The 17,999-nt window shown below is 40.7% G+C and overlaps 2 protein-coding genes and 1 long non-coding RNA gene across 10 annotated transcripts in view; 1 reads left to right on the top strand and 2 right to left on the bottom strand.

The window, feature by feature from the left end:
• LOC308391898 (uncharacterized protein) overlaps window positions 1–10,385 on the bottom strand; it is a 25,665-nt gene extending 15,280 nt beyond the window's left edge. For 2 of the 3 annotated variants that reach the window (XM_080874653.1, XM_080874655.1), the window contains exon 1: window positions 10,232–10,385. The gene's annotated coding sequence lies outside the window, so the exon portion shown is untranslated. The remainder of the gene's footprint in view (window positions 1–10,231) is intronic. The other variant, XM_080874654.1, reaches the window with a different exon arrangement.
• LOC308391899 (UDP-glucuronosyltransferase 2A2-like) overlaps window positions 1–17,999 on the top strand; it is a 20,601-nt gene extending 2,602 nt beyond the window's left edge. Inside the window, exons 2-9 of one of the 3 annotated variants that reach the window (XM_080874658.1) lie at window positions 7,184–7,262; window positions 12,915–13,163; window positions 13,404–13,893; window positions 16,056–16,204; window positions 16,286–16,417; window positions 16,588–16,675; window positions 17,204–17,423; window positions 17,691–17,999. In XM_080874658.1, coding sequence (XP_080730784.1) covers window positions 13,035–13,163; window positions 13,404–13,893; window positions 16,056–16,204; window positions 16,286–16,417; window positions 16,588–16,675; window positions 17,204–17,423; window positions 17,691–17,970 — 1,488 coding nt within the window. In that variant the 5' untranslated portion in view covers window positions 7,184–7,262; window positions 12,915–13,034 and the 3' untranslated portion in view covers window positions 17,971–17,999. Of the gene's footprint in view, window positions 1–5,884; window positions 7,263–12,686; window positions 13,164–13,403; window positions 13,894–16,055; window positions 16,205–16,285; window positions 16,418–16,587; window positions 16,676–17,203; window positions 17,424–17,690 lie in introns of those variants that run through there. The other 2 variants (XM_080874657.1, XM_080874656.1) reach the window with 2 other exon arrangements.
• Window positions 16,361–17,819, bottom strand: LOC308391903. Of its 4 annotated transcripts, none has more exons than XR_013970721.1 (4): window positions 17,682–17,819; window positions 16,758–16,805; window positions 16,521–16,671; window positions 16,361–16,431 (listed from the first exon to the last, which is right to left on the bottom strand). It is a non-coding gene; the product is annotated as an uncharacterized lncRNA (long non-coding RNA). The 4 variants fall into 4 exon arrangements; XR_013970722.1 differs by having other exon boundaries at window positions 16,521–16,668; XR_013970723.1 differs by lacking the exon at window positions 17,682–17,819 and having other exon boundaries at window positions 16,758–16,831.

Here is a 17,999-nt window from a genome sequence, read left to right as displayed (position 1 = left end):
TATAATTTATATTTAATTGTGTTGTGGTTTGCAGTGTTTTGTGTTGTTTCACTTTAAATTTGTAAAAGGAAAAAGCTGAAAATTTAAATAGTTAAAAGTTGAAATGTGAATAGTTGATTTTTGTATTATATGATTTATTTATTACATTTTATGTGGAGTGAATAAATAAAAGTATATTTATGGTGGCCCCTACAGACAAAGCACATACAAACTTCAAATCACGTACAAACTCCAAAACAAGTAAAAACACATAAAAACTCAAAACACGTACAAAAGACAACAGAAGTGCTCCAGGATGCTAGGGGCAGTGTTGAGCTTTTGTTACCTAGTGGCTACACAAGCCAGCAAGTACCAACGACCGTATTTGGTGTGTGGTAATAACAGGTAAATGAACTTTTTTTTTTTTTTTTTTTATTTGACTATATATATGAATGCTTGTGTATAAATACACAAACAATACACATATGCTTTTATGCTTTCAATTGTGTAATTTAAAGGATCTAGGTAGCTCTGTTTTGAAAGTTCAGTTCATGCTAGAAATGTGTTTTGGAGTTTGTACGTGTTTTGTCTCTAGGGGCCACTGCATTTATTTATATATAAACATATATAAATAAAACCTTTTTTATTACATTAGTAATTCCTTTTGTGCATAATTTTATATTATTGTTAATAATAAATTAATTAAAGCAAAAAAACCAACCTGAAGAGCCGGTTCGGAGCCGAAAGAGCCGGCTCTTTTTAGTGAGCCGAACCGAAAGAGCTGGTTCTCTAAAAAGAGCCGGAAATTCCATCACTAGTATCTTGACGTATTAGGACAGATCTTGCAGCTGTGTCTGTCCTCCATCCATCACAGCACATCTAGCAACAACAGCTCAGAGGTGGACCAATCAGCTATGAGTATACTAATGACAAGAAGCAATCATCAATGTAGCTCTGATACTGTGATTCACCACGGCAACAGGTAAACAGACGTCAGAGGCTCAGTTTAAATTCAGAGGACACACATCAGTACTGACTGAAATCAACTGTTATCATCACAGACTGAATAAAGTTTGATATAAATCTGTCTGTGCTCATCGTTTAGAACAGATGAAACTGAATCCTGGTTTGGCCTTTGACCTTAAATGCAACGATCAGAGTCAGTTGATGTTGCAGTGATGCAGCAGACTCGAGATCAGTTCATGAACATTTCATTTCATCATTATTCACAAACACTGGCTGTTTTTCAATATTTGTACTTGTGTTCCTATGGACTTGTGAAACGCCATCAGTTGTATTCTTCCAATAGAGATTGAAAATGTAAGGTCATTCAGGGGTAAAACCGCAAAGGATTCTGAGAACTCGTGGCAAGAGGTACTAGCGCACACAGACTTTCAATTTAAATCAGTCACACAGCGATAAAAAGAAACACAAAAATGTCAAGAAGCCGTTGTATTATTAACTGCAATAGCCGGTCGCATGACAGCCACGGGAAGCTGACGGGTAAAGAGATCAGTTGTTATCGGATTACGTCGTTAAAGAGAAATTGTTCAAGCCATGTTTCCGAAGTAACAAAGAGCCAACGGATGGCCTGGATTGCAGCCACTCAAAGACCAAATATAACGTCCCAGAACACTCCAGCTCACAGGTTAGTTTGCTCCAAGCATTTACACAAAGGTCAGTCTGCTGTTGTAGTTAATACGTCATTTTTCTTAACATAATTGGTGATATAGGTTACAAGCAAGTCTGGCGCTGAACAGAAATTGTCGCGCTATGCTCCTTTGTTTATTGTGCATAAATAGTGAATTGTCCTGACAGAATATTGCGTTTCACTTCTGTTATTACCATGGTACATTGACAAAAACACATACTTTTATTCAAAGGATAAAACTGGTTTTTTGTATCACTAATTGCCCAGTACGATTACAGCATACAATATTATTGTCACTGCATTTCTGTAATGCGTACCAGAAATTATTTCCACTACTAATTAATTACCGTTGAGCTTAAAGGTTCTATTAATAAATGGTTAATGAATGTGTATTTATGAAGACGATTTGTGAGACTGGTTCGTTCTACACGGTGCATTTCAAGGTCCTGTACCCATCCGTCGGTAAACTGTACCTGGGCTTGTTGCAGTGACCTGAAGTTTCTAAACTTCATGAGTGTATGCACTCACTCCAAGAACGTATAATTATAAATATGAGCGTGGTGAAAGTTGGGCAGCACGTTAACGTCTTTTGTCCACTCTGTGTGCTCGTAAGGGTCTGACCCTTTCACTCCTTTGATTTTTTTCCTCGTATCTTTTCTTTGACTTTTCATCAAGTCTGTCTTTGTACGGACCGGCATTGTTCTCCTTCGTTTTGTACATACCTTTTTTGGGGGGCAAAGAAAAAGCAAGAAAGTATTGGAACCGGAGAATGAACGTTTTTGCGGAGCTTCAAATGCTTGCATTTGATGCGGTACTTGAATTGTTTTACCACGAGTTCCTGGCATGCAATGCACGAAAGTCACGTGGTCTGTCAATCTCTATTCAAAGCACGCATTAAGTCAAGTACGCTAAAAATGCCTAAATGTGTTTTTGTGCTCCGCCCATTTTATCAAGCATTCTTAGTGATGACTTGTGTGGACTTGGTGCAACGAGTATCCCAGAATGCATTTCGTCTGAAACTTAAACAGATACAAAGATACAATACCAGATACAAAGTCCTGGTATTTTTACCTCATTTGAGTCCCAACTCCTGACTTTAAGCTGTCCCGTCGTTCTAATTATAGTCATCTATCGTCCACCTAAATATAATGACTTGCTTATTTCGGAATTTTCAGACTTCTTGACATGTTTTATCGCTCACTATGAAAGAATTCTTATAGTGGGAGACTTTAATATTCATCTGTGTTGTGAGGATAAACCCCTGGTCAAAGATTTCTTAAATGTAATTGATTCCTTAAACTTCACACAATTTGTTTAAGGGGCAACACATAAGGACCACACCCTAGACCTTGTCTTGGGCTACGGGCTGAATGTATCAATGACTGAAAATTGTGTTTTACCTATCTTAGACCACTCAGCAATTTTATTTGATATTTTAATCCCTAAATCTCCAGCTTCTGAGAGGGGAAGATTGCCCCTCAGATCATCTCGTTATATTAGCCCTGAAGCATTGTTTGGAGTTAAATTACATCTACCTGATGTGTCGGACCCTATTTTTACCCAGGAGTTATGTGTGGACACCTTGACTGCGAATCTTAATAATACACTTCTTGAACTACTGGACTCTGTTGCTCCCGTAAAGGAGTTAAAATGTCAAAAAAGGAACCCTATGCCTTGGCTAAATGAGGAGCTCTTGAACTTGAGAAGAAATTGTAGAAAAGCAGAGTGTCACTGGAGATCTTCCAGACTAGAAGTATTTCTCCAGGCTTGGAAGGACTCATTGTCTTCTCTTCAATCAGCGATGTCGAAAGCGAAAGCAAATTATTTCTCAAATCTCATCATGAGTCATAAACATAACTCAAAACTCTTATTCAACACAGTGTCGCAACTTACAGAGAGTAAAGTCAACGCTCTGCTGTTCTAATTTGATAGCTCATGACTTTCTTACGTTTTCGGAGACAGGGCTGAAACACTTAGAAATCAGGTAACTCCCTCCTCAAGCTTTTCATTAGACTACTCGGCTGCTTTGCCTGTTGGTGTTGATAAACTGTTCTCTGACTTCAAGGTTATTTCTCTGTCTGGATTAACTAAGGTTGTAAAAGCAGCTCGATGTACAACCTGTTCTTTGGATCCTCTACCAGCCTGGGCTATAAAGGAACTGTGGTCAGCATTAGGACCCTACATTCTGTTTCTTTTAAATACTTCATTGACAACTGGAGTCTTCCCTGAATGTTTTAAATCAGCTGTGGTAGTGCCTATCTTGAAAAAGCCTGGACTGGATGTTGACATGGTCGCAAACTATAGACCCATCTCACATCTGTCTTTTTTATCTAAAGTCTTTGAAAAAGTGGTTTTTAAGCAGCTCACTGAGCATTTGTCAACAAGCAATCTGTTCGAACCATTTCAGTCTGCTTTTAGACCAAATCACTCCACAGAAACAGCTTTAGTAAAAGTGGTACATGTAAATGATCTGCTGGTAAATGCAGGCAATGATCGCACTTCAGTTTTATTACTGCTGGATCTAAGTGCTGCGTTTGACACTGTGGATCACTGCATTTTATTAGATAGGCTTGAACATTTTACTGGAATTACAGGAAATGTTTTATCATGGCTGAGATCTTACCTGTCTGGGAGGTCTCAGACTGTTAGTTTTAAAAATGATCTCTCCGAGACTTGTGCAGTGAGGCATGGGGTCCCTCAGGGCTCTGTACTTGGACCATTGCTGTTTTCTATGTACCTGCTGCCTCTTCTTCTACGTTCTTTTAATGTAACCTTTCATTGTTACGCTGATGACCTGCAGCTTTATGTTCCTTTAACCATTGAAAATTGTGCTGAAGTCTTTAAACTAGAATCTTGTCTATCTGCAATTAAGGGCTGGTTATCAGATAATTTCTTGCTCCTAAATACTGATAAAACAGAGCTGATGGTCATTGGGCCACACAAATTTCAGCACTTGTCCCAAAATTTCATCTTGAGAATTGATGACAAACTTGGGCGTGTGGTTCGACATGGTGCTCTCCTTTGAATCTCATGTAAAAGAGATAACAAAGACCGCCTTTTATCATTTGAGGAACATAGCCAGAATCAGACAAGGTTTGTCAAGCGACACTGCAGAGGTTCTTGTCCATGCATTTGTGTCCTCACGTATTGATTATTGTAACGCTCTTCTTTCTGGGCTACCAAAGAAAGGTTTTAGAGGTCTACAGATGGTGCAAAATGCAGCTGCTCGCATTTTAACAAGAACTGGGAAATTTGAGCACATTAGCCCTGTACTGAACTCTCTTCATTGGCTACCTTGTCAGATTCGAGCAGATTTTAAGGTCCTGCTGCTCACCTACAAGGCTTTAAACGGATTGGCACCTTCATACCTCTCCGACCTTTTACATCTTTACGTTCCATCCCGTGCTCTTTGATATCAGGACTCTGGCCTTCTAAAGGTTCCTAGAGCCAGAAAAAAGACAATTGGAGAGCGTGCTTTTTCTTTTCGTGCCCCGTTTCTGTGGAACACCCTCCCTCAAGATATTAGGCAGGCATGCTCTGTGGAGGTTTTTAAAACTAAGCTGAAGACACATTTGTTCACCCCATCTTACATGTCTTAATTCTATGGCTTTTAGTTTTTAAATTTTTACTGTTTTTAACTTGTATTGTGTCTTTTACCTGTATTGCTATGTATCACTTTTATTTTATTTTTTTATCTTTTTAGTTTCAAATAGTTGTACAGCACTTTGTTTGAAAGCGCTTTATAAATAAAGTTATTATTATTATTATTATTATTAAAAGCAGCAATGATGATGGAAAGCGGCTAAATCTGTGAGGAAAGTTTAATATATTCAGGGGTGCACATAAGTGGTCCGCAGGTGCGCATTCGCTGTCAAAATAAAAGACACGCACCAGATAAGAAGTTGCAACGCGCGTTTGCGTACATAAGATTTTCTGGAGGAGGACACACATTTATTTAGAACTCTTAAAGATGTCGAAGAAGCTCCTTTAAGCAATTACTTTGGTTTTCCTCCACCTCCAAAGAAATGTCAGAAGGAGTCCGAACCACAAAAGAAGCGTTTATTCTCGGAAAAGTGGTTGCAGGAGGTGAGCTGGCTTCAAACAGATGATGAACGCACAGAGATGTGGTGCAGAATGTGCCGTGAAAATCCCACTCTAGTGGACAAAAACACTGCCTTTTATATGTACGCAAACGCGCGTTGCAACTTCTTATCTGGTGCGTGTCTTTTATTTTGACAGCGAATGCACACCTACGGACCACTTATGTGCACCCCTGAATATATGACTGGTGCTGTGACACGAAATAAACTTTTAAGATATTTTCATGTGAGAATGTAGACATGTAAGCTTCAAATATCTGCTCGATTTATCAAGACGTCACCTATGTGCAAAAGTGCTCTGATGTTTTCAGGCAATGTAGTCACCCCACCAGCTGTCAGCTGACTGGGAGGTTGAGAGTCACTAGAACCAGTAAGAACCCCTGACTCCTGGCACACTGTTTTCAATACTTTTCAGAATACTTTATAAATCCCTGAGGAAATTGTGTGGTTACAGTCGCTCCAAGATAATAACAGTAACAGACTGAACTAAATTAAATAATACCGTATAATACAAAGTTACAAATATAAGAAAACTTTAAAACTTTGTTATTTTCACTGTAGAGGATGTCCAAAAGGGTGCAACTATTGCACTGTGTACTGTAGAGCAGGGAGATATGGCCAAAAATATTTATCACGATATATATTTGAAAATTTGCGATAACAATATAACTGACTATATAATTCATGCGAGACAAAATACAACTCCACAACTTTACTAGCGCAAAAAAAAAAAAATCCATTTATTCTCACTTAAACAAGCAGTTGTTTTTTATGTGTATTAAAGCTATATAAAAATTTAACAGTGCAAATGCAAATTCCTTGCTGAATGTTTAACCAAAAGGCATTTCCAGTAGAAATGGGCTGACATATCCTAAGCATAACCATGTATAATATCCACTGAAGTTAAAAAGAGGTGCTTTGCAACATTCAACTGCAGTGTGCCAAATAAAAAAGTAAAATACGTATTTTTCGGACCATAAGGTGCACGAGATTATAAGGCATATTAAGCAAAACAAAGCAGTCAGATGAGTCAAACTTTATTCAACTCATTCTTCTTGCTTCCTCCACTTCTGTACCTTTGATTCATTAATGCTGTATTCGATCACAGCTGCTCTATTCCCATGTTGTTGCAGTATATTAATGACTAACCTGTGGATGGATTATCTCAGTTGTTCTCCTGACTGAAATTTGGTCCGTTTATGCGATTGCATTTGTCTCTAACCATCAGGAACCTTCACGTTAACTTTTATCGAGTGGAAAAGTGTTAGCGTTCATCCTCTAGCTTCACTGTTTATGTTATGCTAACATAGCTGTGTCGCTAGCAATCACATAGCACATCATTATATACCAGCTAGCCCAACTTCAGTAACCTTACAAATGTCACTGCTGTTCAGTTTCCTGTCTTCATTTATGTTGGAAGTGATAGCAGAGCTGTACGTTTGATTTTTTTCAGAAATCTCTCAGTCCCCACACTCCCTAGCAGATCGTTACATGGAGAAACCTTTGGAATGCAAGCATGCTGATCCACACAGGTATGCAGGTTTTTTTTTTTTTCTTTCTTCCCCCCCTTCTCACCGTCTCTTCTCCCCTTTGGTTTTCTTTCTCTCCCTCTCTTTCTTTCATTCTTTCTCCCTGTCCTATCCCCCAGTCATGTCCGTCCCGTTTGTAGCAACTGAAAATAAAATAAATTCATAATTATAATAAAGGTCAATCAAATGGACCAATATGGCAAGGCCATGATGATCCACTTGGTAAAATAAATCCGCTTGGCATCTTTCTTGGCCTTAAGACAACAATTCTGATGGCTAAAGATCCAAACGGGACACGAAAAAAAAAAGAAAAAAAAAAAAGAAATCTCTCAGTCAGAACATGCTATATCATGCTTAGATAACTACCAAAACTAGCGAGCTAACTTCTAACTTCCTGCTAACTTCTAACTCTGTTAAACGTAATAAATTCTGTTTTCATGGATGCCTGGATGTTAAACTTCATAGTTACACCTGGTAAAGCAGCAATGCTGATCGTTTTATTAAAGATGAATGAATTTAGACAGTTTTTTTTAACTCTCAGTGATGCTGCAGTGTTCGTTTGACTTTGGGACCTGAAGCAGACTGAGTTTAGGACCCAGATTTACGAGCACCTTAGTCCGGCAAATACGGCAATAACGGCGGCCGCTTGCATTGCAGAAAAAAAAAAAAAGTGCTTTGTCGTGTATCTGACGGACAAACACCAAATCAGTTCCACATCACTGAAGTGTCACCATTTTTACAAACAAATTCTGGTTCATCCGTTTCACTCAACGATCCGCTTTCTCCCTTCTCATTCTCTGTTACCGCCATGCTTTTTCGGACATGTGCATATGAAAACAAAGGCACTGCACATGCGTGTTTTACCCATATATTATCGCGATATTTCATTTTCTTATCGTTGCCTAACATTGCACCGGTATTACCGTGAACGTATAATATGGCAAACCCTAGTGTACTGTGACATGTTCCTATGACTGGCCAGCACATCATGCAGTGGGTAGGAGGTATTGTCCAGCATTGTCCTTATGTTGGACAGCATATGCCTCTCCGACACCACCTTAAGGGAGTCCAGCTCCATCCCCACAGCATTACTGACCTTGTGGATCAGTTTATTGAGTCTGTTGGCATCTGCGACCCTCAACCTGCTGCCCCAGATCTGTCTGTACACAACTACGGTCTTGTGTACTTGAGTACTGTGAAATGGCCACTGAGAGTCCTGATGGGTTGGAAGAGGAGCTCATTATTTCTGAGATGACTGCATTGATGGTTAAAATCGCTTTATCGTAACCATCGAGTATAGGTTGTCATGGAAATATTAAGCTGTCTGCACGTAATTCACTGATTTTTTTTCTCCCAAATGCTGCGAATGCATCAATAATCCCCCTCCCAACTGGAAAATTTTCTACCCAGCACACTGCATTGAGCATGTGTGTTTATATACTACCAGATAGGGAAAAATATGGCGACAGTGGGAATTTCACTTAAGTGAGAGAATGAGACTCGCTGTCGTTTGGATTTTATGAGGATATCAAACAAAATGTGGTAATTTGCAAAACATGCTGTTAAACTATTGCCACGTAAGATAGCAGTACCACTAATCTATTCCACCAGCTGGAAAGTCATCCACTGCAAAATTAAGAATGTTTTAAACTCTGCACATGAACGTCTCCCCACACACCAAAGAAAACTTTAGATAAGCCAGCTTTTATATGAGCTACATATCGGCGAGAGAAACAAAGAAAAACTGCACAGTAAGCCTGATTCCATGTTATTGTTTATCGAACGTGAAGTATATTTATGGTCTTCTTTTGCAGCTGGTTCAGTGAATTTTGGTCGGAGCGTGACAAAACGTGCAGCTTTGGAATCTGCGACATCTCTGCTTTTAGACAACGTGCCATTTGCTTGGTTATATGAAGTCGAGTGAGTTCGTAGCTTCATTGTTTGTGGTTGGGCACATGTTGTGAAATTACATGACTGCTCTTTTAATTGTTTGTTATTTTCGCTGTGTTTGGTGGTTGTAGAAATGGTTTGTATGAGCTTTTAGCTGAGATTCCGAGGTTTCTGTGGATACCACACATGTAGCTATTTACGTAAAAAAACAAAATTCATGGAGGCTTAAACTGCAGCTCACCCCCTTTGTCCCCGGTACCGAGGGCGCTGGAGGCTCAAGACATATCATGATACACACATATATGTATATGTATGTATGTATGTATATATATATCATATTATATTTTCCTCGCCCAGCTGTACCCTGAATGCATGGCTGACACTCCATCAGAGAGCACAGGTCACATGACCACAGCCCGCTTGAAACAATCTCCAATTGATCTGATTGACCTTCTTGATTTCACTGATAATCTCTAATTGATCCATCTTCCCCTGATACATAAAGGCGGAGCTTTACCTGCCATTCTGCATACACTCCACAAATCACCTCACTGTACCTTTCAGTTGAATTACACTTTATTCATACAGCCAAACAGGAAGCTTGGGTAAATGTTACATCATCAGAGGGAACTCACCTGTGAGGTTACCGTGGGGACAAAGATGTCCCCTTCAGGATTAAATGACCGCACTTACACTTAGGTCTTAACTGTAAATGTAAAGTTCTATTTTGTGGTAGTCTGATGAGCAATCGGCAGGTGGAATACAAATAATGAGATGTCACAGCTTCACGTTTTCTCGCGAGACTTACAGAACACCCAGAAATATTCCTGTTACCCGTTTTCAGTCAACTGACTAACGGCTCACCTGACGTTTTTCTATTTCGTCAGAGCGGAACTCATGTGACGTTACATCAAGGGAAGTCACGAGGCGGGAACGGTGAGGGTCAAAGTGGGGAAAAAACGAGATTTGGGAAAATTAGTAAAGTGTTTGAGCTAACAGCGGCTAGCTGCGTTAGCAGGCTTTACTATGAGGGAGGCTGTCAGCCCGGGACAAACCGAGAAATTTTTAACCGCTGTGTTTACCTGGCTTTAGCCCGGCGGATCCTTCAGGTTCCGTTAAGTCCTCTCAGATCCCATTTTAGTCGGTTAAACGGAAATGCGGAATCCGTCCGCCCTGTCCACTTTCGGAACCTCTGTTTGCACCACACAGGTCGACAGGAAGCTAGCAGCAGTTACACCGAGGAACTTCCGCCGGAAACTTCAAAATAAAAGCTCTTGAAAGAACAGGAAGCGGCTGTGTGTGTGTGTCTGTGACGCCTGCAGTGCGGCGCTTTGAGCTCTCAGATGTATTGTCTTTACTTATCATCCATTTTAAAGCAGATCAGAAAAAGTGTTCATGAAAGCTGCAGTGTTGAGTTTCTGCAGATGAGAGTGTGATTAAAGCTAGTGGCGGAGCTGGGAGGCTTACTGGGCTTAAGCCCGGGTTGTTTTTTCAGAAGCCCGGGGTCTTTTGGAGTGTAATTTTTTCATAGTTAGATGCCTGGCTGACAACTGTATAAAACAAAAACTACACACAATATTCGAAGCACATAGAGCACACTGTGGGAATTTACAACTGTGCGTAAATCCCCCCTAATATTGGTATGATCTGAGCTCAGACGGGGCGGGGCAGCTGCTGCCTGCGAGTGCGCTGTTAGAGAAGCGCAGCCAGGCAGACAGAGGAGAACTGAAGTTTGACCAGTTACCAAAGCAAGTCATTCGTACTGTACAAATAATGTAAATATGACGGTGTATCACGAAAGATTGATGTCAAACTGATCACTTGACCCATATTACGTTACTTGCTCTTCGAGTGAATCAACAAATGGCGAAATGAAAAACTGAACAACAACAATGCTGTTTCTTTAGAGAGTCTTAGCTTACGTGTGTTTATTTCATATTTTCAGTTGTTTCCCTCCACGGCTAAATAAATCGGTTTCAGTAATGCACTGATATACAAGAATGGACATAAGGGGCTTCTTTCAAAGAAAAAACTCTGGTAGTATTTTATATATTGTGCTTTGTATGTTGTTCAGTATATTTCTATGCAAAACAAGAGGAAGTTCAATACACAGCAGTATATTCACAGTTTAAACCAGATATTTACACACACTTTATGGAAAACACAAGAACATTTTTTTACTGTACAACATCAATTTAGAGTAAACTTGTTTTGTTTTGGTTAAATAAATATTGAAATATCTTTTGAATTAGTTAAATGTCAGAATAAAGAGAGACAGAGCTTCTATTTTTTATCACTTTCATCAGATTTAGGAGTACATATACACTAAGTTTATTGTTAATTAATAAGAAAACTCCAGACGATTCCATTCTGAGCTGAAGAAGCTTCTGATAGGTTAGTAGAGTCCATGTGAGTAAATTGGTGCCACAGCTGTGGATGCATATAAGGCAAAACACAGAGCCTGTTTCTGTGACATGGGAACATCAAGAGATGTCAACCAAAACACCAGGAAAAGAATTGTGGAGCTCCATAAGTGTGGCTCACTTTTGAATACAATTTGGTGCCATGTACAATTAAAAAATACAGACAGTTTCTCTCTTTACTCTTACAGTTAACAAATATGTTTTTTATATTTATCTAAAAAAATAAACATTTAGTCTGATTTGATGTTACAATTAAAAAAGTGTTTTTATCTGAAGAGTTTGTAAATATCTGGTTTCAACTGTATATTTGATGATTGTCAGCACAAAGAGGGAGAGAGAGGAACAGAGAGGGAGAGAGAGGAGAATGAGGACAGAAGAGAGATGAACAAGAGCAGGTGAGACACATGTTAGTCAAATGGTTGTTTACCAAAAGTATCACCGTATCATAGGTACTCATGTATCTCGTACCGAGTGTTTCTTTTTTGGTTTGTTACTTTTCAAATTCTATATTTATTAAGTTCTGCAGGCTTGTTTGCACAACAAGGCTAAATAATTATATAAACTTTTCTCAATCTAAATAGTGGACTTTGTAGAATTAAAAAAATAAGTGTAGTGCAGGTCTATGATGATTTTTAGTGCTACTATCATCTAGTTCTGATTCTGGTTCTGTCTTGGTTAAGTCCTAAGTAGTCCTGAGTTTGAACTGTTGTAGTCCTGTTTTAATTCCGGATCAGTTCTGGGTCTGGTTGAATTGGGGTTTAGTCCTCGTGTCTTGATACAGCCCGACTTTGTTCTGCCTTGCTGCTTAATTAAAAACCTAGTTTAAGGTGTCCTGCATATGTGATATTTTTTTCCCTATATGAAGTCCTTCGTTTTTGAACAAAACTCAAAACAGAGCCTATTGATCTCAGTCATTTCTACCCCCCCCCAAAAAAAAAAAAAAAAAGAATCCCACATGCATACTACTGTTTCAAATGTCTGGCTCCGCCTCTGATTAAAGCAAGAGTGTGTTTCATGTACAGTCTGACTCTTGATATTTAATATTCTCACAGACTGAGAGATGAATATGAAGCTGCTCAGGCTGTGGTTAAAGTTTTATTCTGTGATATGTGTTACTGTGTCATTTTACCTGAGCTGACTCTAAAAACCGTGAGTGAGGTCCAGCAGGACAATGGATAAACAGGTTTCTGTGTTTGCCTTGAAGCAGGCCAATCATGCTGTCCAATCAGAGCTCTCACCTGCAGCTGACCTCTGAGCGGATTGGACTCTGGACATGCAGTTTCAGTCTGACTGGATTTGCTCACAAACTCAGGATCTTTTTGTTGTTTCACACATGATGCAGGTTTCCACGTCTCTTCCTCTTCTTCTTCTTTCCCTCACCCTCCTGCTCCTTCATCCCGTCTCCCCGGTACATGGTGGCCATGTTCTGGCATTTCCGGGAGAGTTCAGCCATTGGTTGAACATGCGGAACATCATAGAGGAGCTGGTGAAGAGGAATCATTCGGTCACCATCTTAGTGCCCGATGCATCGCCGTCTGTCAACTACAACAACAGCCGTGACACCGCCAAGTTCAACTTCCTGGTCTTCAAGGTAACACTGGTGTTTATACAGCGTGTTTGTAGTCACCCAAAGAAGATCCCTGATAATCACTGTGAAGTAATGGTTCTGAGTAACTTTAATTTCCCGTCCTTCCCCCTGATTACCCACAGACACCTCTCCGTGTTTGTCTCATTTCAGACCTGAAAATCAGAGGAAAGCATTTTTTTCATTGTTTTTTTTGGGCGTAGCTGATATAGAATCAATGACCTGATCAGGTGTTTCCTCCTGCAGGTGTCGTACAGCCGGCAGGAGTATCTGGACCTTATGCAGGAATTGATGCGTTTCTCCATGTATGAGGCGCACTTGTCTTCACCACTGCAGAAGTTCCTAAAGACGGCTTCCTGGATACTGCACTTCCTGGACTTCGGGAGGCAGCAGTGTGACGGAATGCTGAGGAACAAGCAGCTGATGGCGACTCTGCGCCACACCAGCTTTGACGTCATCTTGCAGGACTCGATGGCAATGTGTGGTGACCTGGTGGCAGACTTGCTCAGTGTGCCACTCATCATCTCAATGCGCTTCAGCTTCGGCAGTGTTTTTGAGCGACACTGTGGCCACGCCCCCGCACCGCCATCCTACGTCCCGTTAGCTCCTCTCTCATACAACGACCACATGACACTCAGTGAGAGGCTGGTCAACATGGTGATATATGTGGGGTCGTCAGCAGTAAGCGAACTGACCTGGAAGCTGACGCTCGATCAATACTACAGGGAGATCAAAGGTCAGCGGTCAAGAGTTATGTCTCCACTCTGAGGGCATCACACAGGGTTTAAATAAACTATCATTATGTGACTGAAGGCAGATATTCAGCTTTGATTCAGAGTTTAACTAAAATAACAGCTCACAGAAATTTCTGGATGCATGCTCAATATTCAGGTAGGAAAATCCCAAAACGTTGATTCTGTTCATCTGGACGTTTTCAGTGGGTGAAAGACGATTTCAGGTGACTTCTTCAGTCTTAGATGACTGCAGGTTTCCCCAACCTTATAAAGAGTATATTTGAATAATAACTGAAACTAGCACTAGTGACGAACAATGGGCTGTGAGGTCAGTTTCATAATCATTAATATACAAATCGTCATGACCATTGATCAACAACCACTGAAAAAGACCATTGATGATTCATTAGTGACCATTGATCATTGATCCATGAGTACCATTCAAAGAGAGTTAGGGAATAAATGCAAAAACAGCATTGTAAGATGGCAAAAGATGTATCCTTAGGCCCCCTCCTCGATTCAGAGATGGTCTTTCCCTGGCCTCTTTGACTCTGCGCTCAAACCAGTGTTCCTCCCTGTCCAGGGTGTGTACATCCTCATCATTGAAAGAGTGTCCACTGGCCTGTAGGTCTGAATAGACTGTGGATCTGCATTTAATCAATGATCATGACAATGTCCATATTAATGATCAAGAAACTGACCTTACAGCCATTGTTCGTCAATGGTGCTAGTTTCAGTCATTGTGCAAATGTATAAGGTTGGGGAAGCCTGCAGTCAGCTGAGGCTGAAGAAGTCACTTAGATGATGATGATGTAACATTTCTCCCACTGGAAAGGCTATTTCAAGATGAACAGAATCAACTTTTTGGGAGCTCACAGATATGTTTACACTCATGTCAAAAGTCTTCAGACAGCTCACTGATGAACAGTGCAGTGGTGGCTTAATGTCTTTCTGATAACCATCTGAGCACATCCAAAATAATCAGAGGTCCACAGAGCAAAGATGTTACAGCAGTATTTATTTGAAGGAATAAACACCTACACTTTCCATGATGTGAGCTGAAAATAAGGATTGCAAAGATTAAGATATGAGGATGTGATGTTAAAGACTGTCTTCCTTAGGGATGGGAATTGATAAGAATTTTGCAATCAAAGACATTACATTCATGCAAATTAATTACATGCTGTGGGTCACATGTTTGTGCATGTTGGAGGTATTTCCCCTTACAGAACACTTTTCCTAAAAGTAATGCAGTACATTACTTAATTACACCCAGGAGAAATTAATTACATGCTGTGGGTCACATGTTTGTGCATGTTGGAGGTATTTCCCCTTACAGAACACTTTTCCTAAAAGTAATGCAGTACATTACTTAATTACACCCAGGAGAAAGACATTCTCATTATGTTACTTTCATGTTACTCTGTAAAATGATTTGAAACACACTGTCTCATAATCAGCATTTAACAATATAAACCTACAGGCTACAGCCCCACACACCAACACAAACCCCTATCCTAATGAGATCACACGTGATCTTTCTCTTAGTAATTAGGTATGAAAACAAATCAAAGATGAAAACCAGCACAACGACAGTCTTACTCTCTGCTCACATTCATATTGATGCTGTAGAACTGATCACACTGAGCTTCACAGAGCAGACAATGATGAGCCAAAGCAAACTGCAAAACAACCCAAAGATACTCTTTAATGACTGAGTCAGTCAGCTGATCTCAGACCAGCAGAGCAACATTTCAGCATTCAAGTACAAAACTGAAGGCAGAGAGCAGAAACCAGCAGCAGCTGGAGGAAGAGACAGCATTTGATCTGTGGGTTCTTCATCAGTCAAAGGATTTTCATCAAGTAGTGAGAACTGTCCTTTGATGTAAAATTAAATTTGTTTGTAACGTTATTTTTAGATCCTCTGAGAATGAGGGACTGTGTAAAAAAATGTCTGTAATTCATGAACTGTTAATGTTAGACTGAAGTTAAACCCTGAATTAAAGCTGGAAGACTGCACTTAGTCACATCTCGATGGTTTGATGTAAAGTCCGTTATATTGGTGCACAGATGCAGAATTATAGAAACCATCCTTGTCCAAATAACTTTGAATCTGTACAAACTTTTATTTTGAAGTCATATCCCTTCTTTCCTGTATGGACAGGAACTCCCAGCAGTGTGTGTGAGACTATGGGGAAGGCCGACGTGTGGCTCATCAGGACGTTCTGGGACATTGAGACGCCACGGCCGACCCCACCAAACTTCAAATACGTGGGCGGTCTACACTGCAAACCGGCCAATCAGCTGCCAGAGGTGTGAGCTCTGATTGCACACACTTTTATTCTGAAATGGGACAGGTGAGTGTTGATGTAATGATGATGTCACATCTTCCAGGACCTGGAGGCATTTGTGCAGAGTTCAGGTGATGCCGGCATAATTGTGGCTTCCTTCGGCTCCATGGTAACCAACCTGACGATGCAGCACGCTAACATCATCGCCACCGCCTTCGGTCAGATCCCACAGAAGGTCAGAAGCTCCACCTACTCACAGACAAACAATCAGGGACTGGGCTGTCAGCAGATATTGATTGCATCATTGATTACTTTCTGGATTAATCATCAAAAAATACCTGCAGGCAGAAGAAGCTCAGATGGTTTGTTTCATCTTTGACTTGAAGAGTGTTTTCTTCCTTTCAGGTGATTTGGCGTTACCGTGGCGAGGCTCCAACTGCATTGGCTCCAAACACCAAGATTTCTGATTGGATCCCTCAGAACGACCTGCTGGGTATGACTCATTCATGATGTCATGGAATTTCAAAATAAAAGCTCAAATAGGCCTCTTATTCACTTGCTAAGTGGCAACATACCAAGCCTCCTTCCAGGTCCAGACTCCTCCTGCGTGGATGATAATCCTCCTGTGGATGGCTTATCATTTATGTCCGAAGTGATAACAGTATATTTTATGTTTTTGGTGGTGGTTGGGGGGGGGTAGAAATCTCTGTCAGTGCATGGTGTATCTTTACATAGAAGCTAACTAGCTGACTTCCCGTTAACTTTAAACTCTGTTAAATTTTATAAATCTTGGATGCCTGTATGTTAAACTTTATTTAAACAGGTGTGGGAGAAGCCAAACAGATCATTTCATTGAGGATGAAAGAATTTTGGCTGTTTTTAACTCTCAGTGATGCCCAAGTGTTTATTTGAGTGTGAGAATCTTTGGTAAGTTTTGACTCAGAAATGGCAACTAACATAATCAATATTTGCAAAAAGATGTTCTTTCACAATAAAAGCTCTGTATTTTTTTTGTCCTCAGGTCACCCAAAGACAAAGGCATTCGTGACACACGGCGGCACTAACAGTCTATATGAAGCTGTGTTTCACGGCGTGCCTCTGGTGGGCGTGCCGCTGTTTGGCGATCAGCCTGATAATCTCGCCCGTATGAGCCGCCTCGGCACCGCCATCGTCCTGGACTTCAACCATCTGACAGCTGAGGAGCTGGCAGAGGCGCTGCACGTCGTCACAAACCAGCCAAGGTAAAGGTGATTTTAGTGTGGAATTGTGTTTGTATATTTCCTGTTAATAGTTTCATCTTTGTACATTCGGACCTGTTTAATAACATTTTATTTAATAATAATGGATTGGATTTATATAGCGACCTTCCGGTTACAGATGCGATTCCCAACCCCCTGAGCCACGGTCGCCCCATTTCCTGTCTTTGACCTGATTCCTTCACAATAAAAGTGCACTACTGTTTAACAGTGAAACTGTCATATGACTTCCTGTTTGTTTACCATGCACAGCTACAGGACCAACATGCAGCGTCTGTCAGCGGTGCACCGTGACCAGCCAGTAACGCCACTGAGTACCGCCGTCTTCTGGGTGGAGTTTGTGATGCGACACGGTGGAGCTAGGCATCTGCGGTTGGCATCATATGACCTGAACTGGTTCCAGTACCACAGCTTGGACACCGGTGCTGCCCTGCTGATCGCTTTGATGACCGTCGCTGCTTTGTGGTGGGTGGGGATACGCTGCATCCTGCGGCAGTGCAGACGGCGAGCAGGAAGAGAGAAGAAGGACTGAAGAGAGATTTCCTGTTTTCACCGTCCTGT

The sequence above is a fragment of the Rhamphochromis sp. 'chilingali' genome, assembly GCF_963969265.1.
Source record: "Rhamphochromis sp. 'chilingali' genome assembly, chromosome: 2".
Classification (NCBI taxonomy): domain Eukaryota; kingdom Metazoa; phylum Chordata; class Actinopteri; order Cichliformes; family Cichlidae; genus Rhamphochromis; species Rhamphochromis sp. 'chilingali'.
The sequence above is the reverse complement of the archived record's forward strand: the minus strand, read 5'-3'. Positions and strand labels throughout refer to the sequence as shown.